Source organism: Poromitra crassiceps (genome assembly GCF_964638095.1).
Source record: "Poromitra crassiceps genome assembly, chromosome: 1".
Taxonomy (NCBI): Eukaryota; Metazoa; Chordata; class Actinopteri; order Beryciformes; family Melamphaidae; genus Poromitra; species Poromitra crassiceps.
This window is the reverse complement of record NC_139623.1, coordinates 110,287,769-110,314,788: the sequence shown is the minus strand read 5'-3', so window position 1 is coordinate 110,314,788 and position 27,020 is coordinate 110,287,769. Positions and strand designations below refer to the sequence as shown.

Genomic DNA, 27,020 nt, shown 5'->3' with positions numbered 1-27,020 from the left:
GGGGTATCTTTCAACAGGGTTTAGAAGTTTTTCTTCTTCTGCCGTTTTATTCTTCTTCTGAACATGTAGGTATTTTGACGTTGACTAAAGAAACACTGCCGCCTAGTGGCCGCTTTTAGATAGGATTCCAAATTAGTGCTTACATCAAACGCAAATGCTACATAAAACAAATACAACAGGGGGAGGGGTTGGTGGGAGTATTAGGCTACTCCACACATGCGCTCTGTTTACAAACTTGTGTACAATAAAGATTTAAAGTGGGGGGAAATGCCTTTGCCCTGTCAAACAGCTGGAATACAGACATCTGAGAGGGAGGCGCACCCCACACTTTGAAAATCACTGCTCTAGAGTAAAACCTTTTTGTGTGGATTGCCTAGATCTTATTAAATAGTGGACATTTATTCATTCCCACATATTAGACACTATTTCTGATGGTAAGAATAGCGTAAAAAGCAGAATTCAGACATATTCAAAGGGAAAAAAACAGAATTTGGGATTTGTTGCTTTTTTTCCCCGTTTTCGTACCATGCCGTATTCGTACCGAACCGTGACCCCAAAACCGAGGTACGTACCGAACCGTGACTTTTGTGTACCGTGACACCCCTACTCTACAACATCCGCAAAATCCGTCCCTTCCTCACAAGAGAAGCGACTCAACTCCTGGTCCAGTCACTTATCGTCCCTCGCCTGGACTACTGCAACGTGCTCCTGGCTAGCCTACCTGCCACCGACATCCGACCGCTTCAGCTCATTCAGAATGCTGCAGCCCGTCTGGTATTCAACCAACCCAAATTCTCTCATGTCACTCCCCTCTTCCGGGACCTCCACTGGCTTCCCATCTCAGCTCGCATCAAATTCAAGACACTGGTACTGGCCTACAGGGCAGTACACCAGTCAGCTCCCCTGTACCTGCAATCTATGGTCAGGTTCCAAACCTCTCACCGCTCCCTTCGCTCCTCTACCAGTGCAGGGCGCCTCGCTCCTCCTTCGCTACGGGCGCTCAAAAGTCGCTCATCCCGATCTCGACTCTTCTCCTCCCTGGCACCCCAATGGTGGAACGAGCTGCCACCTTCGGTCAGGACTGCTGAATGCCGATCTTTCGGAAAAGACTAAAGACTCACCTTTTCAGGCTCCACCTGGGCCCTTCTTGATCTAACTTCTTTCTCTCTCTTCTTTCTCTCTCTTTATTTAAAAAAAAAAAAAAAAAATCCTAAACTAAAACTCGTACCACTGTTCCTTCAGGATTTGTAGTTGTCATAGACTGTGCTCCATAGTTGATTGCTCTATTGCTGACAAAAAGTGTGTTATTGTAAGTCGCTTTGGATAAAAGCGTCTGCCAAATGACGTAATGTAAGCCTCTCTGCGTTGTCAATATGCCGCAGTGCTGTGTCCTTCATTGTTGGAATAGATCCAAGACTAAAAAATGATTCAACTGTCATTCTACCACTTTCCTTGCGATGAGAAAGAGAAGAGGAAATGGCTGCAGTTAATAAGGTACATTACAATTCTGAGAAAGTACGTAGAACAACAAAGTTTGGCGCTAAGTCTAAACAGATTATCTATAAAAAGTTATGTTAAGTTAAAAAATAATTTATAAAAAGATATCTAAAAAGATTCACTGGATCCGCCATAGTTGTTTTGAATGAGGCGAATGAGGAGCGGTGCCGCTTGGCCCCGGAGGTGACCCGGGGTGAACGTCTGTCGTCAGTCTTAACAACCGAATTGTCTATCATTGTCTTCCATGGCAAAGGGGGTCATCACCTGACTTGCGTTTCACCACTTTACACGGCGACAGTAAGCGCGGCATTATCAAAGAATTCCACTGTGGGAGTCTGTCTTCACTTTTTTGCGTTTTCAGGCACCAAGAAAACGGCCTTCTTCCCATGTAAGAGGAAGGCAGTAACGCTGAAAAAGTTTGCCGTTTTATGCAGGGGGAGCATTGACGTATAAACAGGGCCTAAGATCACAGTTGCTCCAGTGACATCACAGTTGGCAAATTCAAATTCATTCAACACACACACACACACACACACACACACACACACACACACACACACACACACACACACACACACACAACTGCCTGAGTGACATCACTTCCACCACAAAGTCCCTTCAACGTACCAACGGACCTCCAAATCTCCCCCACACACAGCTTGCCAGATGCCAGCAGCCTGAGTGACATCACAGTTGAGTAATTGTGTAACATTATTTTCAGTTGAGTGACATTTTTGTCATAAATCGTGACCCCACCATCACAGACAGACACCCACACTTAACCAATTTTAACTAAAGAACAAGATTGCTCAATTCACGATTCAAGATTTTTATTGTCACTCCGTGGTACAAGTATCACGTGTGAAATTCTTGTGCTGTGGACTCCGTTTACAACATGGTACAAATATAACAGGGCATATGAGTGCAAAAACAACAAGAGACACAACAAGCAATAAGGCAGTAGAGTGATACGACAAGTCAGAGACAGTGGCATATTCACTGCACATAGGTGCACATGTCATGTGCATACTTTAGACGTGCTTCGAGTGACATCACCGATGACATCACAACTGCCTGATGACATCAGTCGAGCAATTTCATGACATCACTTCCAGTTGAGTGACATCACTTCTCACACACAGGCTCTTCCTTGTCGCCTCGATCCAAACCCAAATCCAGACCCAAATCTCGGGAATTCTCTCGATGAACAATTGTCCCCCCACACATACACACAACACACAAATCTCGGGGAGTAACATCTCGTGGTCCTACACACAAAGTCGTTTATAGAAGCGGTTGCACCGCTTAAAAACACATTCCACCATAAGTTCAGTCTTTACGCGGGCCGATCATGCTTAGTGTCATGCATAGTCACCCCCCATGGCCCTTTCTGAGCCAGGAAAAAAACCCTGGATGTTGTTTATCGATCTCTCAGCACGTGGAGAAAGCTCACTTGCCTGGCTCTGCTCTGCACCTGGCCTCCAGAGCTGAGAACATTCCAGATGACCTGATATAACCTTGTTAATATTTCGTCAAGTGTACGCAACGCAGCACGCATTAGCAACGCAGCGCACATTAGCAAGGTGAACGGTCACTGTCGGACACTGCAGCCGCACGCACCGCTGTCAATTAGCTGCCTCGCTAACGCAATTACGGCAAATTAAGTGTTTGCTTCTTGGTATTTAAACATCACCAAAGTTGCCTTTCATGTTGGCGGCCGTCTGTTTTGCGTCTAATATGGTTTGTGGTCCCAGTTGGAGAGTAATTGAGCGAATCATTTATCCGCTGTATGAGGCTTGGAGGCTGGCTCATTCAGTTAGGGCCTAGTTATTGTGAAGGAACGGAAGAAGTTGGACTGTACATTGCCTGTCATGATCCAATTAGGCATCCAACAGGCAGGCTAGTTCGCTGAAACAGGCAGGCTAGTTCGCTGAATGAATCATTGTGTCAATGCCACATGTGTTATTTTGTGGAATTAGAGGGGGTATGCAGAGGAGCTGTGTGTGCGTTGAACTCAGACGAGCACAAATATGTGGTATGATCCGCATGAACACACAAACTTTACACGTTGACTTGTTTAATAAGTTTCCTTTTATGAGCTCATTTTGTCTTTAATCATGTGAATAAACTTGAATAAAATCTTTAAAGTACAGTCGGGGAAAAACGCATATTCCTCTTGGGATTTGATCAATCAATCAAAGTAAAATCTAGCTTGTTCTCTGGCAGTAATATGCAGTACTGGCTGTGTTTGTTGACAGGTTGAATTTCTTCAGAGACGTTCCTGATTTCAGAGTGCTGGCATGTGGAGGAGACGGCACAGTGGGCTGGATCCTGGACTTCATAGGTACTGTATATACTGTGGGCTGGATCCTGGACTTCATAGGTACTGTATATACTGTGGGCTGGATCCTGGACTTCATAGGTACTGTATATACTGTGGGCTGGATCCTGGACTTCATAGGTACTGTATATACTGTGGGCTGGATCCTGGACTTCATAGGTACTGTATATACTGTGGGCTGGATCCTGGACTTCATAGGTACTGTATATACAGTGGGCTGGATCCTGGACTTCATAGGTACTGTATATACTGTGGGCTGGATCCTGGACTTCATACGTACTGTATATACAGTGGGCTGGATATACTGTGGGCTGGATCCTGGACTTCATAGGTACTGTATATACTGTGGGCTGGATCCTGGACTTCATAGGTACTGTATATACTGTGGGCTGGATCCTGGACTTCATAGGTACTGTATATACTGTGGGCTGGATCCTGGACTTCATAGGTACTGTATATACTGTGGGCTGGATCCTGGATGTCATAGGTACTGTATATACTGTGGGCTGGATCCTGGACTTCATAGGTACTGTATATACTGTGGGCTGGATCCTGGACTTCATAGGTACTGTATATACTGTGGGCTGGATCCTGGACTTCATAGGTACTGTATATACTGTGGGCTGGATCCTGGACTTCATAGGTACTGTATATACTGTGGGCTGGATCCTGGACTTCATACGTACTGTATATACTGTGGGCTGGATCCTGGACTTCATAGGTACTGTATATACTGTGGGCTGGATCCTGGATGTCATAGGTACTGTATATACTGTGGGCTGGATCCTGGATGTCATAGGTACTGTATATACTGTGGCTGGATCCTGGACTTCATAGGTACTGTATATACTGTGGGCTGGATCCTGGACTTCATACGTACTGTATATACTGTGGTCTGGATCCTGGACTTCATAGGTACTGTATATACTGTGGGCTGGATCCTGGACTTCATAGGTACTGTATATACTGTTCTGTTCCTGCAACGGTGCCATGACACCCCCAAACCTCCTGGGCTGCAACAATACGTTATACTGTCTTCAGTCCCTGATAACTCAGAACATTGTAGAAGTAAAACTGTAATTCCTTTTTTTGTTATTGTCGCAAAAATAGTATTTGTTTTGATTATTTTTTGCAAAGCCAACAGCTCTCTTGTTATTCTTGTCTGAAATGGCATACTTTATGGTTGGTATATAAACACTTTCATTACATCCAAGCCTGCGTATTCAGGGAGGTAAAATGGGATGATTATGTGAGTTGGAAAACAACATTATTAGTCATCATTTGGAGAGAGACCGCTCTATTTGGTCTTGAAGACCTGTTACTTGTTCAGGCCCTCAAAAATTGCCTCAATCTTTTATCAATCAAAACAAAGAGTGGTAATAACCGTCAGGCAGAATGTGTCTCTCGAAATAGACGGCACAACTGGACATTCATATCGTCTTGGGAGTTTTACAGCCAGGTCTGCAAAATGGATTTGAGGCTTTGATGAAGTCTTGCGGTGGATTTGTTTTTGTTGTGTTTGTTGCCTTGTTTTGCATGGAGTTGTCGTGATATTTTGTCCCATTGCTCCAGATAAGGCCAACCTGGACAGGAACCCCCCTGTGTGTGTGCTTCCTCTTGGCACCGGCAACGACCTGGCAAGATGTCTGCGGTGGGGAGGAGGTACTTTTCATGGCAAGACAAGTAGTGGAGACATACAGTAGTGAAATCATTTGCCACAATTTCTGTTATTATCATTTTAAATAAGTACACTGCATTATCACATACAGTACTAAGCCAATATTAAGATTATTGTAACTGGTTCTTTTAAGCAGTTCATACAGAACCCAGAGGATCAGAGCACAGCGCTAAAACTGTCAAACACCAGTGTTTGGGAACAATAAAGCTAAAGAATATGTGCACCAGGGTTCAACCAATATGGGTTGACCATGACCATCATGGGACACGAAAACTGATCACTGATGAACAGGCAGAGAAACCCAGTCAGTCAAGTGGCACATGGGATGTCAGACCCGTTTTAATACACACACATCTGGTGTTGTTCTGAGGCTACGAGGGCGAGAGCCTGCTGAAGATCCTGCGGGATGTGGAGAACAGCAGTGAGGTGATGCTGGACCGCTGGAAGATCGACGTCACGCCCACAGACAAGGAGGAGCGCGGTGACCCCGTGCCTTACAGCATCGTCAACAACTACTTCTCTATCGGAGTGGTGAGTGGGACACCAGTTTGGCTCTGACAGCTACAGTACCTGTATGTTTACATGCACATTGCACACAGAATTCTGTTCTCAACACGGTTTCTCAAGAAATCTGTTTTGGGTCGACATGTAATTGTCATAACTAAAATCCTGAGAAACAAAGTTAAGATGCCTGGCTTACTTCCATATTAAACGGGTCACTGTAGCATAGAGAGACATCTTACTCCTTTCGCTTTCAATTTTTGCTTCGTTCAGTTCAAACGCGGACAGCATTATGGGTACATTAAAATGACTGTCACTAATACTAACCGTTACTACTACAGTACTATTATGACTACCGTACTGTTATTGCTACTATACTATTCATGTTACTATTTCTACCCTTACTATTGGGATTATCATTTCTTATTCCCCTGTAGTAGAAGAAACCTTGGTTTTAACACCATGCCGGCACTGAATATATTTTTGCACTCAGAAACAGCAGAACTATAGCAACCAGTGTCAACAACACATGTATGGTGTTGCTGGACCCACTGGTGTCCAAGTGTTGAAGGCAGGCTGGTACAGTAGCAGAAACATAAAGGCGCTGTAACAGTGTTCTTTTACTGTACTTTACTGTAACCATACTCCAGGGACTAAATATAATATGGAAAAACATAGTGGACTGTGGCACGGGTACAGTACGGCACACTGCTGCAGTGGAAACAGCACATTAGCACTCAGCCAAACAGGGTGGCTGGCCTGGCAGCACTGTTCGTACCTTTCACACCAAAGTTGGATGGAAATAATCTGTTAACTGGTTTATTCACGGCAACAAGGAGACTCAATCACAGCCTATCAAAGGTCTAAACGGCTTAATCCGAACCAGTATGACCAATAGCAGTAGCAACTGTTGTGTTCAGACATAGGCCTACTAATGAAAATGAAATATCCTCTGTCAGTAATTCTGAAGTTTTTTTTTAATGAAGTGTGAATAACACAGTGCTTATTTGAGTAACAACATAATCTCTCATTCAATGTATTTGTTTTGATCACAGTCTAGTTATGCCTTTATTGAGATGTGCTCAAGCCTCAACCTCCTGTGATCGATGAACACGCCCCGGTGTGTATCTGCATGGTGTTGGCATCATCAGCGCCTCCCTGTCCATCTCCACCCTAATGACGCTGACTTCACCCAGCTCATGTTAGCCATTACTGATAAATGTCAGCGGGAAATATGGTAATTGACATTTGCAGTTGGGGGAGGTGGGGGGGCGACTCCATATTGTGACATTCGTACGCATTGGAACAGGGAGATAAGTGATGCATGGCCTTACAATTGTTAGTCAAATAACAGCCGCAGCCTCGGCCCCTAATGACCATGTTAGAGGATATTAGAAGACAGGTCTTGTTAACATTGTGATAGAGGAGAAGAGTGGCTGCTGTAATGTATGGGGCTGAACATATGGTGATGTGTATGGGGGGAGTGGGTATAGTCAGCATCTCCACCCACCAAGAAAAGTTTGCATTGATTCCCAGGCTAAATTAAAAAAAAAAAAAAAACAGAAAACCCCACAGTTACTCAATCTTTTGTTGCACACAGGCTCTTTAGTGTTTTATTTGAATTCGGTCGATTTGTTGCAGCTGAGCAAGAGTAAGAACTTTTGTCAGGTTTATTAGAGCAGAGGTTCTCAAATGTTTTTCAGCCAAGGACCCCTTACAAGATAGAAAATATACCGCGGACCCCCTCATTCTGATTTGTGATTTTGGGCTAAGCTTAATTGTTTCCACGGTAACGTGCTTGACTTTTAATTTGATAGGTTTGTTATTAGAATGTAATCCATGAACCATTTTAGATTTAAAGCATAAACTATTTTCGTTGAACTATGAAGATTTTGCAAAAAAAAATATATATATATTTTTTTTTTATTACATTACATTTACATTACGTCATTTAGCAGACGCTTTTGTTTTGTCCAAAGCGACTTACAATATCACAATTTGTCAACAGTCCAGAAAACCACTATGCAACACAATAAATGACAGCCAAGATATTTTGATAGACTAGCACCATGTAGGAAGTAGTTTGAGAAGGAATAAGTAACATGTAGCATTTTCTTTTTAATTATAATTATTTATTTATTTTTTACTTGAAAACTTTTCGCGGACCCCCTGGCAAAGTGCCAGGGGGTCCCTGGGGGTCCGCGGACCCCCATTTGAGAACCACTGTATTAGAGCACATATTAACACAACAAAACCAGTGTGTCTCAAAGTGTTTACTATACAAAGCATGGGGGTTACAAAACTAGGAAAAAGTAGGCGTATCGGATGGACCACTAACAGCAAAATTAAGATGTAGCGAAATAACAGCATGGTTAAAAGCACAGAATGAGAGCGGCAAAGCATCAAATAACATTGAAAGATAAATGTACCACTATCCACACAATTAATTCCAAGGCACACTCTCTCCTTAGACAATGAACAAGTCTACATTTCTCTATATGAACTGCCCTGCTTCCTAAAGAGAACTTCTCACCTCTACATACCGTAGTGTTCAATCCAAAGCAGTGTTGTGTCTTTGTAGTGTAGGCTACGGCAAAACCCATCAGTCTGAACCAAAACCCATCAGTCTGAACCAAAACCCATCAGTCTGAACCAAAACCCATCAGTCTGAACCCATCAGTCTGAACCAAAACCCATCAGTCTGACCCCATCAGTCTGACCCCATCAGTCTGACCCCATCAGTCTGACCCCATCAGTCTGACCCCATCAGTCTGACCCCATCAGTCTGAACCCATCAGTCTGACCCCATCAGTCTGAACCCATCAGTCTGAACCCATCAGTCTGACCACATCAGTCTGACCCCATCAGTCTGACCACATCAGTCTGACCCCATCATGACCCCATCAGTCTGACCACATCAGTCTGACCCCATCAGTCTCTGAACCCATCAGTCTGAACCCATCAGTCTGACCACATCAGTCTGACCCCATCAGTCTGACCACATCAGTCTGACCCCATCATGACCCCATCAGTCTGACCACATCAGTCTGACCCCATCATGACCCCATCAGTCTGACCACATCAGTCTCTGAACCCATCAGTCTGAACCCATCAGTCTGACCACATCAGTCTGACCCCATCATGACCCCATCAGTCTGACCACATCAGTCTCTGAACCCATCAGTCTGACCCCATCAGTCTGACCCCATCAGTCTGAACCCATCAGTCTGACCCAGGACGTCTGGATCGCCTGAAAGCCATGATTAGAGGATCTATTAGAGGATTAGAGGATGATCTGAGCAGCTACCAGAAGTTCAGAAAAATAGAGCAACAGCTTGGGAAACACGTATTACCTGACTACAAACATACTGTAAAGGTGCCAAAAATGCCTCTTTGGAGTGATGCCATAGAACAGTGGTTCTCAAACTTTTTCCCGTCAAGAACCCTAAACTGACAGTTAAGAAAGTTAGACCACAGACCCCCCATTTGAGAAGATTTTGTCCCAGGTTCCCCCATCTGATAGGATTTTTGCTTTTAGATGTTTTATTACAGAAAGTGTATGAAACCCATGACCAAAATTGTCATTGTGTTACTTATGGATGGAATTATTGTGAAAATAAAGTATTCCCCTTTTTGCTGGGGACCCCCTCAAGGACTCCTGGGTGTCCACGGACCCCACTCGAGCCACTGCAATTGAAGAACCATTTCTGGTTCCACAAAGACCCTTCAGACCAAGCCTCTTTAAATAACTGTTTCTACTCTCCTTTGCTTAGCCTCCTGCATTGTGTATTTGCAATTGCACAATATATTATGCTGCTATGGAGGGGTTTGGCTATTTTCCACATTTATGCCATCATCCACCATCCCATAATTAAGAGTTAAAGGAGAATTTAAAAAAAATGTACAACCTGGACCTTATTTCCAGCTGGATTTATGTTTTACAAGTTACCCAGAACAGACATTTCTGAAAATGGTGCCTGGAACAGAGGCTGTAGGGGCATGTGCTAAGCGTGCATTTACATCCTGTAAATGGCTTATTTTTTGCCATGGAGCAGCTCATATGCTTATTTATATGATAGTGGCATATATGTGAGCCGCTTTATTTACCTCTCTCAGCCAGCTGTCTGGTAGTTCCCACATCTGGGGACTGTGTAACCAAGTCCCGCGAGAGTCTCACATCAGTTGAGAGTTGAGAGTTCAGCTGCAGTGGATCAAGCTGCCATGTTTCGCTTGGAATAAACAACGTAGGATGGCTGGATATTTACCTGATTTCGACAATATGGACGATGCATTTGAATTTGATGGCCACCCATATTTATTTGTGACGGAATAATGTCACATGGATTACTATCTGGAGAGCCGGGGCAACGGAAGCTTCTATCTCTACCAATGTGACGGACAGCAGAGAGAGACAGGGTGAACACGCTGACTGCAGCAAGGTAAATACAGCATTCATTTTCTCATTGTCTCTGTGATATAATAAGGATATGAGCCGCTGCGTGGCAGAAAATAATAAGCTACATGACGTAAATGCACTGATAGCACATGCCCTATAGGCCTCTGTTCCAGGCCGATGTGCAGCGCGTTCAGAAATGTCGGTTCTGGGTGACCAGGATAACATAAACCAAGCTCAAAATAAGGTCCAAAAAAACATAATTCTCCTTTAAGAACCTTTTACGGCGCCGGTAATATCCCAAAGAATCATATATGGTTCTTAGAAGGTGTGAAGGTAATATCCCAAAGAATCATATGGTTCTTAGAAGGTGTGAAGGTGTACAGTAAATGACTCTCTCCAGGTCGGAAAAGGACAGAAAGGCTGATTGACTCATTTTGAAAATGAGCTGTTAAAAGCTGGCTTTCAGAATGGTTGGCTGAGGCTCAGCAGGCAAAGGTGCAAATGTTACTGAATGTTGTGGGTTTGAGCCTAAAATAAGTTTGGAATCATAGCAGACCACCAGTGAATTGGTCCCTGTTGAACCAGAGACACTGTGAAGAAATAACAAAGTTGGGCCTGCCTACCTCATGGAATGAACTCCATTGTCTTTGCTCTACAATGGGATTAGTACCCAGCAGGCGTGATGATGACAAATGAAGTTGTTTGTAGGGGATTAAGAAGATTTTGAGCTCTCTATGGAATTAAGTGTGATATAATATTTTGTGACACATTTCGCATCAACTTTCTGTTTTCCGTTGAAAGAAAAAAATACAATGAAGATTATGCGACAAGTCAAGCTAATAATTACCTCAGAGATTATGCAGATGAAGAAAGATTGTTTCTGTAATGACACTGCCAAAAGCAAAACATCAGCAGTAGCGGCCATCAACATGTCGTCGCCTTGCGTCGATAGATTGCCATCGTGAACGTGAATTGTCACTAAATTGCACAACGGTACAAGTTGAATCCTTTTGAATTTGTGATCATTTAGTGTTTAATTTAATGTAATTCACTAACCATCAGAGTCACTGTCTGACAGATAAACTGAAGCATTCACGTTATGACTCCATTTTCCAAGTCGTTTATATCCTCAAGCCAAGGTGTTTCTTCCAAAAAAGAAACATAATATTTTTTTTTTGTAAACTCTTTGATTCTAACCTCCTCCTGCTTCAGCCAGTCACAGCCCAGTCAGATTGAGAATTAATGGCGCCATCCCTTTGGGAGGATGTGGAAGTGACGTGAAGTGTAATGATCTCAATCAGGGCCAGGGGTGAGAGACAGAACTAATCACTGAGCGCGCTCCACTACCATAATGCAGTCAGTCGCCCTAATGACCCCAGCACTGCTGTCAAAGCCATTACTCTCCCCCCTAGTGAAAGGCACATCAAACCGCTGGGCCCACTCGTAATTGGACTAAACTTTGAGCTATGAGAGGACATTACACATGTCCTGTATTAATTTGGGTGCCAGATTTTTACAATGGTAATTATTTGAGGGCAGCAAGGGGGGAGTGTGAGTGAATGAGCCGGCGTTGGCCCACTGCCGCGAGGGGGTCAAGATGTGAATATGTCCTGAATGTATTGATGGTATGACCTAGGCATGTACTGGTCTCATATAAGATGTGAATATGTCCTGAATGTATTGATGGTATGACCTAGGCATGTACTGGTCTCATATAAGATGTGAATATGTCCTGAATGTATTGATGGTATGACCTAGGCATGTACTGGTCTCATATAAGATGTGAATATGTCCTGAATGTATTGATGGTATGACCTAGGCATGTACTGGTCTCATATAAGATGTCAAGTCAAGTCAAGTCAAGTTTATTTGTATAGCACATTTCATACACAGAGGCAATTCAAAGTGCTTCACATAAAATGGTTGACAGGAAAATAAAAGAAAAGAAGAGAGTAAAACGGACATTTAAAAGCATCACAACAAAACTTTAAAAAAAGAGTATAAAAAGTGTATTACAGGAAAATAAACGAAAAGAAGAAATAAAATGGACATTTAAAAGCATCACAACAAAACTTAAAAAAAAAAAAAAAAAAGAGTATAAAAAAGTGCAATAGGCAGCAGGCGCAGCAGTTGCAGAAAGAGCTAAAACTTATAGAGGACTCATTGGGTTTGCATAGTAGCTGTCAGCAGTTAAAAGCGACGGTAAACATAAAAGTCTTTAGTCTATTTTTAAAAGTAAGTAAGGTTGGGGTAGATCTGAGGTTTTCAGGCAATTTGTTCCAGCTAGCAGAAGCATAGTGGGTAAATGCAGCCTTCCCGTGATTTGATTTGATCCTAGGGACAGTTAATAAGCTGGACCCTGTTGACCTAAGAGTTCTAGACGGTTCGTAGCGTGGGAGCAATTCAGCTATGTATTTTGGGCCTAGGCCATTAAGTGATTTATAGACTAATAACAGTATTTTAAAATCTATTCTCTGACACACTGGCAACCAATGTAAGGACTTAAGAACTGGAGTGATATGATCAGCTTTCTTAGTCTTCGTTAGTACTCTAGCAGCAGCATTCTGAATGAGTTGAAGTTGCCTAAGTTATTTTTTGGAGAGACCAGAAAAAAGGCTATTGCAGTAGTCTAACCTACTATAAATGAAGGCGTGAATTAGTTTTTCTAGATCCTGTCTGGACATGTATCCCCTAATTCTTGCTATATTTTTAAGATGATAAAAAGCAGATTTTCTAATTGACTTAATGTGGGAGTTAAAGTTGAGATCGGAATCAATAATAACTCCAAGATTTTTGACTTGATCCTTAGGCTTCAGGGATCGAGACTCAAGGCATGCAGTGATTTTAAGCCTTTGTTCTTTGGCGCCAAACACGATCACCTCAGTTTTGTCTTTGTTTAGCTGTAGGAAATTCTGGCACATCCAGTTATTTATTTGATCAATGCACTGGCACAATGATTCTATGGGGGCATAGTCAGCTGAGGAAAGAGTTATATACAACTGAGTGTCGTCTGCATAGTTATGATAGGCTACTTTGTTTTTTTGCATAATTAGGCCTAGAGGGAGCATATAAAGGTTGAAGAGAACGGGCCCCATAATGGATCCTTGAGGCACCCCACAGGTCATCCTAGTTAGGTCAGATGTGTAATTGCCAATGGAGACGAAGTACTTCCTGTCTTGAAGATAGGACTTGAACCACTGGAGGACCGTACCCGATAGCCCAACCCAGTTTTCCAGTCTGTCCAATAAAATTGAGTGGTCAACAGTGTCAAATGCAGCATTAAGATCCAGTAGCACTAGAATCGAATTTTTGCCTGAGTCTGTGTTCATTCTGATGTCATTTATGACTTTAGTAAGCGCGGTTTCAGTGCTGTGATGGGGGCGAAAGCCTGATTGGAGTTTATCTAGGAGATCATTTGAGGTTAGGAATCTATTGAGTTGTAGGTAAACAACCTTTTCAATTATTTTGGCTATAAAGGGGAGATTAGATATTGGTCTGTAGTTACTGATTACCGATGCATCAAGGCTGCGCTTTTTTAGTAGGGGTTTAATAACTGCAGTTTTCAGGGACTCAGGAAAAGTGCCGGTCACAAGGGATCTATTAACTATTTGCAATAGGTCCGACGACAGACAGTTATAAACGCTTTAAAAAAAGCTTGTTGGAAGGGTATCGAGACAGCACGAAGATGATTTAAGGCCTTGCACAGTTTTCTCTAAGATGTCGTGGTCGATAACGCTGAACTGGGACAAATTTATCGAACTAGAAATCTGCGGGTAGGATGATGTCACAGCATTTCTTGGTGTGGAGCCACTAATAGCCTGCCTGATATTAATAATTTTATCCGTAAAAAAGGCAGCAAACTCATTACATTTGACAGTAGAGAGGAATTCAGGTGCTAAACAGAGAGGCGGATTAGTCAGTCTATCAACTGTGGCAAATAGAGTGCGTGCATTGTTCACATTTTTGTTAATTATCTCGGAAAAGAACGATTGTCTCGACCTTTTCAGTTCGAGGTTGTAGGAGTGAAGGCTTTCTTTGTAAATATCATAGTGAATGTGAAGATTAGTTTTCCGCCATTTACGCTCAGCTTTCCTGCAATCTTTCTTTTTGCATCTAACGGATGCAGAATTTCGCCAGGGTGCTTTAATTTTGCCAGACAGCAATTTTAATCTAACAGGCGCCACACTATCAATAGTTTTCAGAATTGTTGAATTGAAGTTATCAAGAATCTCATTGACAGAAGCTGATGTGGGAGGAGATAAAGAAAATGTCTCCATAAACAGCGCGCTGGTGCCTGCATTAATGTCTCGTCTTTTAACGGTTTGTGACCTATTAATGATCTCAGGGGAGATTTCCATTTCAAAAAAGACGCAGAGATGGTCAGACAACGCAACATCCATAGTCGACACAGAAGAGGACTTGAAGCCCCTAGTAATAACTAAATCCAGGGTATGGCCTCGGTTGTGAGTATGCCCTGAAACATGTTGAGACAGATCAAAAGTATCAAGCAAGATATTCAGTTCTTTGGCAAAATTATCCGTCGGGTTATCAATATGAATATTGAAATCCCCAGCAATAGATATACAGTCATGTTCAATGAAAATTAAGGAGAGAAGATCAGCAAATTCAACGAATTCAACGATGTGAATATGTCCTGAATGTATTGATGGTACGACCTACATTATGTAGTGGTCCCATATTATTCTGTTTTCATGGTTTCGTTTTCAATTATAAAACGGCTCTCTCAAATCAAGAAATCTGATTGGCTCCACAGCTGCGGTATATTTAGCATATACCACACTAAATTTACCACAGTTAGAGCCACTCACTCCGATGCTGGTCTGCATAGGGCCCTATCGGAAGGGGGTGACTTTGGCTCTCTACTTTTCTAAAACTTTTAAATCTGTTAATTTATTGAGCCCCTTATGGGAGAGTTGATATGAAGGTGAGCTGTTTGGACATGAGCCAGAGGGGCTCAGGTCCAAACAGTGATTTAAGCAATTTAAATCAGAGTTATTTAGTATACTTTCATATTGCCATACTTGGTAACTGTTTTATAAAAGCAATAGATCACTTCAGACCGTGATATATGCTTATTATACCACACCTAAGGGTGTTTGTGATCTATTGCTTAAATACACTATGGCTCAGGAGAGGAATAATGTTCTTCATGATGATGTTTTTGAGTATATAGTTTAAAAGGGTATTTATTGATTGAATTTGAAGACTAAGGGCTCTATCGTCGCAAAGGCGGTAATTTTGCGTTAGCGCCCATTTTCACTGGAATAGCGTCGCGCAAAGCCCTAATTGTGGATGTGTCGGCCCGCTGCGCCTGGCGTCACCTCGTGCAAACCTCCATAGGCGCGTTTATGCCCAAAACAGTTCACAGGTGTGAGATCATGTCCACTCCCCTTAAAAGCCACGGCGTCACGTCTGTGACAGCAGCTTCTTTCTTGCTGAGTGCCGTGGGCAAGCAGAAGGACAGAGTTATAAAGAGAGAGAAAAGAGAGATGGGGAGAGCGAGAGAGGGGGAGAGAACGAAACAGGGGAGAGAGAGGGAGAGAATTGGAGGATGAACCAGTTCGGATTCAGATAAACCATTAGAAACTAACGGAAATTGGTGCTGATGGAACGATCCATTTGAAACACACCAAAGGGCTGCTGCACAGTTAGGCAGTGAATATCCACATGGTGTTACTATGTCCCAAAGCGTACGCTTACTGTAATTAGTCGTTTTGTTCTTATAGGCTATAACATACACATTTAAAAATATTTGTTTCTTTAATAGGGTAGGGATGTGTGAGATTTTAATTCTAGCCTATTTCAATAGCCTATATCAGAATTTTCCAGTCTGGTTAAGCTATTGACTGCGGTCACGCCATCCGCGCTGTGGAGAAGCTGGTCTTGCATGCGTGTAATTGCAGGGAAAGAGGTTACTGTACTGGCCGGCACAACTTTCTCAAAAGTAATTTACTGTTATAGGCTACACCTAACACCACAGACCTGTATGGTCGGGAATTATCTAGCCTAATAAAACCATGAAAACGGATTCTCATTTTCAAACCAAGGTGTGCCGTGCGTAATGTATCCAAGCGAGGATTTCCTGCATTGCGCGGAGAATACTGTGTGCGCCCCATAGCGCTCAGGCGTAGTGTTTTTCTTTGCACTAAGACCTGCTTTTAGGTGGTGTTAAAATTGAGAGCACCCAAGGCCCTTTTTTCTAACACATTTCGCTGGAAGACCTATTTTGGCAGGGGCAACGCCCAAACCTGTGTTTACGTTCGGAACATGGCGATGGTATCTTCACCAGAGTGCAAAATGACACTTGTGGGAGGCAGATGGAGGCTAAGAGGTGCACGGACACGCCTGGGCCACGCCTACACACCTGTGTCTGCGCTTAGATTCCAGTGCAAAACTGGATGGTGGAGGCAGACGATAGCTTAAGACGCAGGGAAGATAGCATAAGAGGTGCGCAAACAATAGCGCCGTACGACCATAGGGTCCTAAGTCCTCACAGTATCTTGATTGGTCGCTATCACCAGTTTCTCTGATTCAAAGGTAAACCTGCTGATTAGAAACTTTCCAGTTAGAATTGCTGCAAACTTACTTGATTGGAGGAATTTTAGCAATTGTTTAGTGATGGGAGCCAATCAGTACCAAGTCCAGTTGTGATGTGTTGCCTGGAGTGAGTCTGAAACTTCCGGTAGAAAAATAGCTTTTTTTAAGCAAACAACTTTAACCAATCAAAAAAATCAACTTTTAAAAACATCTTCATAAACACTTTTGATTTGATTTGATTTGATTTGATTCATTTATTTAGACGGGACAATGCAAAATTGATGAACACAATAACTAGGGGTGTCACAATATATCGTCCCACGAAATTTCGCGATAGTAAAACGTCACGATATGTATCGTTGAGATGAAATCTCATATCGTGAAAAAAAAAAAAAAAAAAAAAAATTTGTTTGTTGAAGTTCAATGTGTGGAAAGTAGTTCAGTTGAACAAGTCTCTGAAGAGACACATGAGAAGTTATACAGGAGAGAAACCATTCAATTGAGTTTCTGGCAAAACTGTTTACTTGACAGGAAAAACTGAAGATGCATAAAAAATAGACTAAGAAAAGTCTTGTTGTTTGAGTTTGAAGAAAAACTGAAGATGCATAATGAGAATTTATACTGCTGAGAAACCTTTTAGTTCAAAGTAAATCTAAGTGACGGTGTAACTCATTCTATTTCAAGATAAGCCTTATCTCCAATCTCATGTTTTTTCTAGTTGTTATTGTAATAACAATTTCCCACAACAGCATGTTTTGTATTTGTGCATTTCAAATAAAATACTACTTTTCCAGTCATATATTGCCATTATTCAAGTTTAAAAAAATATTGTTAAAATCGTATCGTATCGTATCGTTATCGTGAACCCAGTATCGTGATACGTATCGTATCGTGAACTGAGTGTATCGTGACACCCCTAACAATAACCATGGAACAGATAAAAACATCTGGAACATAATAAAAGTGTAAAAATCGCCGGATTTAGCGTGAGGCTAGTTTCCATCCGTTGTCCCCGAAACATAAGACATAAAAACATAAAAACAGAATATATAAAACAGTAAAACATAGGTATCAAAGTGTTGTACATACGTAAAACAAGTATACATATGCAAAACAGTAAAACACAAGTAACAGTAATACACTCAAAAAACATAACAGTATAACATTTACAGGAAATACAATTAAAAAAAGTTCAGAAGTAGACCTTGTTACCTGTGGTTACAAGACTGGTGGGTTTTCAGCCATTCATTCAGTGAACCCTTAAAAGTGGCAAGTGTGGGGCTTTCCCTTATGGAGACTGGCAGGCTGTTCCACGTTTGGCTGCCTTTAACTTTAGCGCTGGACCTTACAGTCACCTCTAGTGTCAGACCTGGTGCCAAGTCCACTAGTTCTGTTTCTGTGGATGAATTCATTTATAGGCACACATATATTAACAGGAACATTTGAAATGTTGTTTATGTCTCCTTTAATAGTTAGGTGTATTTATTGTAACATCAATAGAGTACCGCAGGGATGACGTATTTTTGTAGTCGGAACGCGGAAGTCCCCGGACTTCCGGTTTCTTCACTGTTTCTGCCTATGGGATTTTTGAATGGGTTTTTGGTGCGATGCTTCAAATAAGGTCTGTGGGCAAGGCAAGCTTAATCAAACAGGGACCAGTGTTCAGCAAGATAATCTTCACACATGAGGACCACTTTCATGAGTTTTGAAGCGTAAATGCGAGCCCTAGAAGTAAAACGCTCATGCTAAGCTATTCCAGAAATACACACTGTGTTGCATAGGCTTCCACGTCACGTCACCACAGCCACTTCAACCTGTACTAGTGTTGTTGATGTGTGCGCTGCTGTGTACTGATTACCCTGGGATGAACCAGGTGAGGGAAAGAGAATTTCCGTGTTCGTCCTTTGAAGTGATGACGTTATTGACGTATAATATCCCCGTCGACTCAACAGTGTAGTCTCATTTAGCCGTTTGCTAATTAGCCGCCCTTTTAACGGCACGTAATAGCTTCAAAACTCATAAAAGTGGTCCTCATGTGTGAAGATTATCCTGCTGAACACTGGTTCGTGTTTGAATAAGCTTGCGTTAACCACAGACCTCATTTGAAGCATCGCGCCAAAAACCCATTCAAAAATCCCATAGGCAGAAACAGTGAAGAACCCGGAAGTGTTAGCATCCATGTTTTCCGGACTCATTCCTCTCTATGTGGAGTGAGTGACAAAGTGCTTTATTGCCAGGTCGCCATTGTAAATAACAGTTTGTTCTTAATGACTTGCCTGGTTAAAGCAGCTACGAGCTAAATTTTCGATTGTTATTAAACAGTCTAAATGTAATATTGATGCATCACATCTTACCTATAATAGTAGCTGAGACCAAAGCCGTGTGAATTGGAGATTGCTCTCTTGATGATTATAGAGTCTGTGTCTGTCTTCCGGTGGGCCGGATAGACCAGGAAGTGAAACGAAACGGTTTACGGCAGCTGCCTGCCTTCAACCGTTTCGCTCTGCCTAGCAACATACCATAAACAAGGAGAACGCCTTGCTCGCTACATCCAGGGGCTTGCTACTCTCGCGAACATCTCTCGTTATATTCTAACAGTTTGTTTGGAAGTAATTTTGTTATTTTGTGGTTATGGCCGAAGTGGCTGCCGCAAACCGTTTCATTTCACTTCCTGATCTGCCCTGGCCGCAGACAGACTAATCATCAAGGCAATACTGTCCGATTCACTCAGCGTTCAAGCGAGACTACTCTGCGTAGTTCTCGTCTACTATTAGAGGTAAGATGTGAGGCATCGATATTAAAATTAGACTGTTTAATAACAATCGAAAATCTTGCTCGTAGCTGCTTTAAATAAAGGTTACATAAAATAAAAAATAAAAATATTCATTCTTGTTTGCTTGAAATGGCTGTTTACTGTTGCAAAGCCATCGTTCAACGTGTACAGATTTTCAGATAATAGACACAAACCAAACCACTTTTGCTCTTGTTTGTGAGAAAATTAAGTTCTCTCAGAGATAACCATCATCTAACCTTTCCGGCTCGCATTGGAAGCGTGGTGAAGCGAGTCTGCGGGGATCTTGAAGAATTCTTTTGGTCGTCTGCTCATAGCATGTTGAAAAGACATCAAGGGAAGCTTAATTGATTTTTTATTTTATCTTTTACTTTTTTGGCTTCTCCTAAATGTCTGTACAGAGAGGTAGCAGGGGGTCCTTTGTGTGGCTGCTGTTTGAATAGTGCCACTGAAGACGGAGTGGGTCAAAACAGATTGCTTCAGTGGAGGGGAGAGAGGAACAAACCCCAGAAGTTTACTGCAACTTTCACTCACTCTTCCTTTCGGCCACACAACTTTGTTGTGTTTCTCAGTGTTTTGGCCTAGCTGACTGTTTCACAAAGGCCTGTTGACATTGACGCTGCACTAAATTAAGAGAGATTTTGGGTATTTATTATACCCTAATAAGGTAATTATACCAGGCTTCACAATCCACAGATGATGTAATATTAATGTAGGCTAGACATTGTGTTTTATTGCATAAATTGATGTCCTACACAAGTGGTTTTCAAAGTGGAAGGTGGGCCTCCCCAGTGGGTCCACACAGTTTCGGGGAAGTGAATTATATATTAAATTAGTTAACAAAATGAGATCACATTTTGTTAACGAGATAGTTCAGAGATACAATGGGAATTTTATAGTTTTCCCTCTTTCCCAGAGTCAGAAACAAATAATGCCTTCAGACAGACCTTTCTTATGTATTTGATGTAGTCTGAAGTATGTCAAATAGCAATAGCAGTCTATCTTGGCTCATATGTTGAGTGTCTGGGGTCAAATAAAAATAATCATAGGCATCAAGGAATTAACTAAGCAAGTAAACTTTTAAGTTAAGTTAAGTTAAGTTATCCTTTATTTTTCCCCATGGGGAAATTCATCCTCTGCATTTGACCCATCCTCTACTAGGAACCTTCCTAGAACTAGGAGCAGTGGGCAGCCGCAGTGCAGCGCCCGGGGATCAACTCCAGTTCTTTTGCCATTGCCTTGGTCAGGGGCACTGACAGGAGTATTAACCCTAACATACATGTCTTTGATGGTGGGAGGAAACCGGAGCACCCGGAGAAAACCCACACAAACACAGGGAGAACATGCAAACTCCACATAGAAAGGACCTGGGGCGGACCGGGGTTCGAACCCGGGACCTTCTTGCTGTGAGGCAACAGCGCTAACCACTGAGCCACCGTGCCATTTTTTCCTATAGCTTTGTCTGAGGGGAGGCCCACAGTTAGCCTGGGTGAACCCAGCCTCCACGTGACCTGCTCTCAGACCTGTTCTCAGTCACTACTACCCAGTCACTAGGTCCTAGTGACTGGGAACAATGAGAGCAGATCACGTGGGGGCTGGGTTTACCTAGGCTAGCCCACAGTCTCAGACTTTGAAACCCCCTGCCCTACACTACACATTGTTTTAATTAGTTTTTATTGCCTTAAAATTATGTGTTTTGCAGTCTTGCACAAAAGGTGCTATATAGATGAAGCCTGACTGATTCATTGATTGATTGATTAATTATACAGTGGGATTTCTGTTAAGTTATATCATAGTATTATTTTGTACTTACAATTCATTTGTAAATCCAATATTTAGGTGATTTTTTTGCAATTATGGTGAGCCACATGTAAATAATACTTAATAGTAATACTTAACCACTTAATTGTGATACTGCCTCAGTTGCCAGGAATTAACTGTATTATATAATATTATAAAATTGATCCAGAAGTGTTACTTAAATATACCTAAAATACACTTTTTTAAGTTCAGGTTGAAGAAATACATAATCCTACCAGACTCAGATGGTGTTAGCTAACTGGAGAAGTGTCTCTGTCAGTCTCGCCACAGTAGCAAATATAACATGCGCTGTATGAGCTTAACACTCAGCTCTCCAATGTGGCTGCACCTTTTGCCCCCAGGACACAGGGAAAGAGAGAGAGACAGAGGAAAAAAGCAGGGGAGAGAGTGAAAGAAAGGTCGAGAGTCACAGAGAGAGAGAGAGAGAGGTGGAGGTGGAAGAGGAAGAGGAAGAGGGAGAGAGAAAACAACTCAGTTGTCAGGGGTGTCGGCAGCATCCTGTAGGTTGGTTGGGAGCTGTGATTACTCGCAATGTGTGTTTAATTAATTAGCCTGTGTGGAGATGGCATGCTGTTTATCAAGCTCTCTGTCAATACCCCTCTCTCTCCCTGCTCTGGCTCTAGCTCCACCCCTCTCTCTCCCTGCTCTGGCTCTAGCTCCACCCCTCTCTCTCCCTGCTCTGGCTCTAGCTCCACCATGCTGTTTATCAAGCTCTCTGTCAATACCCCTCTCTCTCCCTGCTCTGGCTCTAGCTCCACCATGCTGTTTATCAAGCTCTCTGTCAATACCCCTCTCTCTCCCTGCTCTGGCTCTAGCTCCACCCCTCTCTCTCCCTGCTCTGGCTCTAGCTCCACCCCTCTCTCTCCCTGCTCTGGCTCTAGCTCCACCCCTCTCTCTCCCTGCTCTGGCTCTAGCTCCACCCCTCTCTCTCCCTGCTCTGGCTCTAGCTCCACCCCTCTCTCTCCCTGCTCTGGCTCTAGCTCCACCCCTCTCTCTCCCTGCTCTGGCTCTAGCTCCACCCCTCTCTCTCCCTGCTCTGGCTCTAGCTCCACCCCTCTCTCTCCCTGCTCTGGCTCTAGCTCCACCCCTCTCTCTCCCTGCTCTGGCTCTAGCTCCACCCCTCTCTCTCCCTGCTCTGGCTCTAGCTCCACCCCTCTCTCTCCCTGCTCTGGCTCTAGTTCCACCCCTCTCTCTCCATGCTCTGGCTCTAGCTCCACCCCTCTCTCTCCCTGCTCTGGCTCTAGCTCCACCCCTCTCTCTCCCTGCTCTGGCTCTAGCTCCACCCCTCTCTCTCCCTGCTCTGGCTCTAGCTCCACCCCTCTCTCTCCCTGCTCTAGCTCCACCCCTCTCTCTCTCCCTGCTCTGGCTCTAGTTCCACCCCTCTCTCTCCCTGCTCTGGCTCTAGCTCCACCCCTCTCTCTCTCCCTGCTCTGGCTCTAGCTCCACCCCTCTCTCTCCCTGCTCTGGCTCTAGCTCCACCCCTCTCTCTCTCCCTGCTCTGGCTCTAGCTCCACCCCTCTCTCTCTCCCTGCTCTGGCTCTAGCTCCACCCCTCTCTCTCCCTGCTCTGGCTCTAGCTCCACCCCTCTATCTCTCCCTGCTCTGGCTCTAGCTCCACCCCTCTCTCTCCCTGCTCTGGCTCTAGCTCCACCCCTCTCTCTCTCCCTGCTCTGGCTCTAGCTCCACCCCTCTCTCTCCCTGCTCTGGCTCTAGCTCCACCCCTCTCTCTCTCCCTGCTCTGGCTCTAGCCTCACCCCTCTCTCTCCCTGCTCTAGCTCCACCCCTCTCTCTCCCTGCTCTGGCTCTAGCTCCACCCCTCTCTCTCCCTGCTCTGGCTCTAGCTCCACCCCTCTCTCTCTCCCTGCTCTGGCTCTAGCTCCACCCCTCTCTCTCCCTGCTCTGGCTCTAGCTCCACCCCTCTCTCTCTCCCTGCTCTGGCTCTAGCTCCACCCCTCTCTCTCTCCCTGCTCTGGCTCTAGCTCCACCCCTCTCCCTGCTCTGGCTCTAGCTCCACCCCTCTATCTCTCCCTGCTCTGGCTCTAGCTCCACCCCTCTCTCTCCCTGCTCTGGCTCTAGCTCCACCCCTCTCTCTCTCCCTGCTCTGGCTCTAGCTCCACCCCTCTCTCTCCCTGCTCTGGCTCTAGCTCCACCCCTCTCTCTCTCCCTGCTCTGGCTCTAGCTCCACCCCTCTCTCTCCCTGCTCTAGCTCCACCCCTCTCTCTCCCTGCTCTGGCTCTAGCTCCACCCCTCTCTCTCCCTGCTCTGGCTCTAGCTCCACCCCTCTCTCTCCCTGCTCTGGCTCTAGCTCCACCCCACCAACTTCCACCAGGCCAGGAACTCTTAACATCACTCGCAATCTGCATTGCTGTACAGAATTGAACTCGGGGCCATGGCGTGTTTTTGATGGAAGCAAACTAGGCAGCTTCACAAATTTGTGGCTGCAAATGACAGCATTTAAAGGAAACATGACATGAGTAAACGCCACACAATGCACTCATGTTTACCAACTGGCTGGTCTGTGCTTCTTTATACCAAAGTACTGACGAGATGAGAGAGGAAAAAGACATGTTGGTGAGTCCAGCTTTCTCTGGACACTTTGGAGTTTTGATGCATCACTTCCTGTGGGGAGTGTGTGTGCAGTGTGCACACAACACTTCCTGTGGGGAGTGTGTGTGCAGTGTGCACACACACTCCCTGTGGGGAGTGTGTGTGCAGTGTGCACACACACTTCCTGTGGGGAGTGTGTGTGCAGTGTGCACACAACACTTCCTGTGGGGAGTGTGTGTGCAGTGTGCACACAACACTTCCTGTGGGGAGTGTGTGTGCAGTGTGCACACAACACACAACACTTCCTGTGGGGAGTGTGTGTGCAGTGTGCACACAACACACAACACTTCCTGTGGGGAGTGTGTGTGCAGTGTGCACACAACACTTCCTGTGGGGAGTGTGTGTGCAGTGTGCACACAACACCAGATTTTCACCCGGACAAATAAGTTACTGAGACGCTCTTCTCTAAGAAAGGTCTTTTTTTTCCTCTCCATGGAAATCTTGTCTGTTAGCTTTACAACTCAATATTGACACGTTTGCAGTAAGTAAAACCAAAGCCATTCATGTTTTTGTTTTTTTTGCAGGATGCCTCCATCGCACATCGCTTCCATATCATGCGGGAGAAGCATCCTGAGAGGTTTAACAGCAGGTAAGAGTGTTTTTTTCCTCCCTACATCTCTACGTGTTAAAAGCTCAATGTGGGACCTTTTTAACATACCTGTGATGTGTTCTATTTTAATTGGTGACGTCATGTGATGATGACACATCGTCTCGTAATAATATCACCTGTGCTCATTATCATGTTTCACCCTGGCCACAGCTCATTGAACATTTTGATTGTATTTATTTCTTGCACATAGAAGTCAGTGAATGAAATGGAGCACAGGGAATTTACGGTACTCTACTTCAGTTATATTTCTAGATCTCTCTCTGTTTCTAGCACTCCTGTGGAAACCAGAATCTGAAAACTCTTATATAGCTAACAGTCTTCATACTTTTTTTTAATGAAGAGCTTATACTGCAATCGCCCCGCCCACCGTGTACGTTCTCAGACCATCGCGTGAAGTGTACGCGTACAGACCACAGACCTACTCCTTAAAAAATAAAAGACTATATTTTTCTTTTTAAAACCGGCGTAGGTATATGATATTCTATGCTTGTGTGCATTAGTGTCTTTAGGATGACTGAATGTTTGTATGATTCTGACCGATGTTGACAGACAATTCCCCCCAACAATGATCACATTCCCGGGGTTGATCTGGCTAGTTAATCGGCTAGCAACTCGTCCATCCTGTTCCTACCCGCGCTAGTATGAGCTCCATGGTCGGCCTCTGAGACCCAGGACAGCCCCCTCGCCCCACCCACCTTCCATGAATCTGCCCAACTGCATACCCACTATTAGCACACCTCCCCAGGCTACACACAGACCCCTGCCCCGCCAGGACGTTGTCCTCCAGGGTCCTACGTTACCCACTGGCCGGACCTTGCTGGCCCAGTGGCCCACACTTAAGCACTGCTACCGGGGTACAGACAGCCAGCCGTCCCCCGGGAGGTATCAAACGTTAGCTTGCGTGCTAACATCAGTGTTTGGCCGCTGCAGTGCTCGCTTGAATCGCTCGCACTAACTGCTTTTATTTTTGGCTTTTGTTTTTTTAAGGAGTCCAGAAACGTACTCCGGTCTGTACACACTTCCGGTGGGAGAACGTACACGGTGGGCGGGGCAATGGCGCTCCGGCGCTGCAGATGGATGATATTGGACAGAGGTCCAGCACCACCTGCTAGTCTGTGATCAGTGAGCTGTGCGATCACTGGACAGGCCACCTGTCAATCACGCCCCCAAAGCATAGTCTGCTTTATCGCCAATTCTACTGTAAATGGGACCAAACTCTCTCTCTTAGGAAGGTGTTTTCTGGTGTAATAAATCAAGTGACAAGTTGGGCTATTCCCCCATTGACTTCTATACAATCGGACTTTTCTTTGCAGACATATACTGTGTAAACGGGTGAGTTATATCAAAAATAACCCCCCCCCCCCCCCTCCCCGTACAGTTGTCTTGAACGGTGAAATGAACTATAGAGACCAACAACATCTTTTGTACCAGGATGTAAACATGTTTATTTCCGCTGTGAAGTTGGCATTTTAAAATGGGCGTATATACTGTACTTTTACTTTTACTTCAGCAGAGTAACAGTACTTGTTCTACATTAAACTCAAGTGTAGGACATCCTAGTACTCTTTTCCACCACTGGGCGTGTGTCTTAAGAATAGGGCTAAATGATCATCAGGAACCTCATCTGGCATGAATATTCTCTTTATGTATCATTTTAAAACAAAAGACCATGATTGAAATACTGTAAGTCTTCATTTTGAGAAGTTGTTGCAAAAACGAATCCAATAAACTAAACCAAAACAAACCTACAAAACATCGAAATAAGTTAATAAACGAAAGCAAAACAAAACCTACAAAACATCTAAAGAAGTTACGGCATCACCTGTACATGATAATACAGCAGCAGTCTGTGTAGCTGCTTTGGAGACCAGCGTGACTAATGGACAGGCTTCATATTTAGCATTTGTGATTGCCTCGAGGAGATGTGTTCACCTTTTGGAGATGAACAAATGTGGCATCTATTTTTCCATCAATATTTAACATCTCCAATACATCTCCACTAGCGCCAGGGACTAATTGCAGGCCTAATTGAATTTGCTTGGCTAGTTTGACATGGTGGATCAGTCAGACTGATAACACACAGCCTCCTAATAATCCCATTTGTACTCATTATCATATTTTACTCCGGTCTTAGTACAACATTTAGCCAACTATCTTTTCTACAGCTCGCTCCTCCTCACACATGTAGAGACGGCAGCCAGCGGAGCGGTCAGGGTTCGAG

General features: G+C 43.9%; 1 protein-coding gene across 2 annotated transcripts in view; it reads left to right on the top strand.

Annotated features, from left to right (window-relative positions):
• Positions 1 to 27,020, top strand: part of dgkb (diacylglycerol kinase, beta) — a gene marked incomplete at both ends in the record, with an annotated part of 171,242 nt that overhangs the window by 69,608 nt on the left and 74,614 nt on the right. For both annotated transcript variants that reach the window (XM_083636690.1, XM_083636689.1), the window contains 4 exons: positions 3,756 to 3,841; positions 5,411 to 5,500; positions 5,887 to 6,047; positions 24,714 to 24,778. In XM_083636690.1, the coding sequence (XP_083492816.1) occupies positions 3,756 to 3,841; positions 5,411 to 5,500; positions 5,887 to 6,047; positions 24,714 to 24,778 (402 nt within the window). The remainder of the gene's footprint in view (positions 1 to 3,755; positions 3,842 to 5,410; positions 5,501 to 5,886; positions 6,048 to 24,713; positions 24,779 to 27,020) is intronic.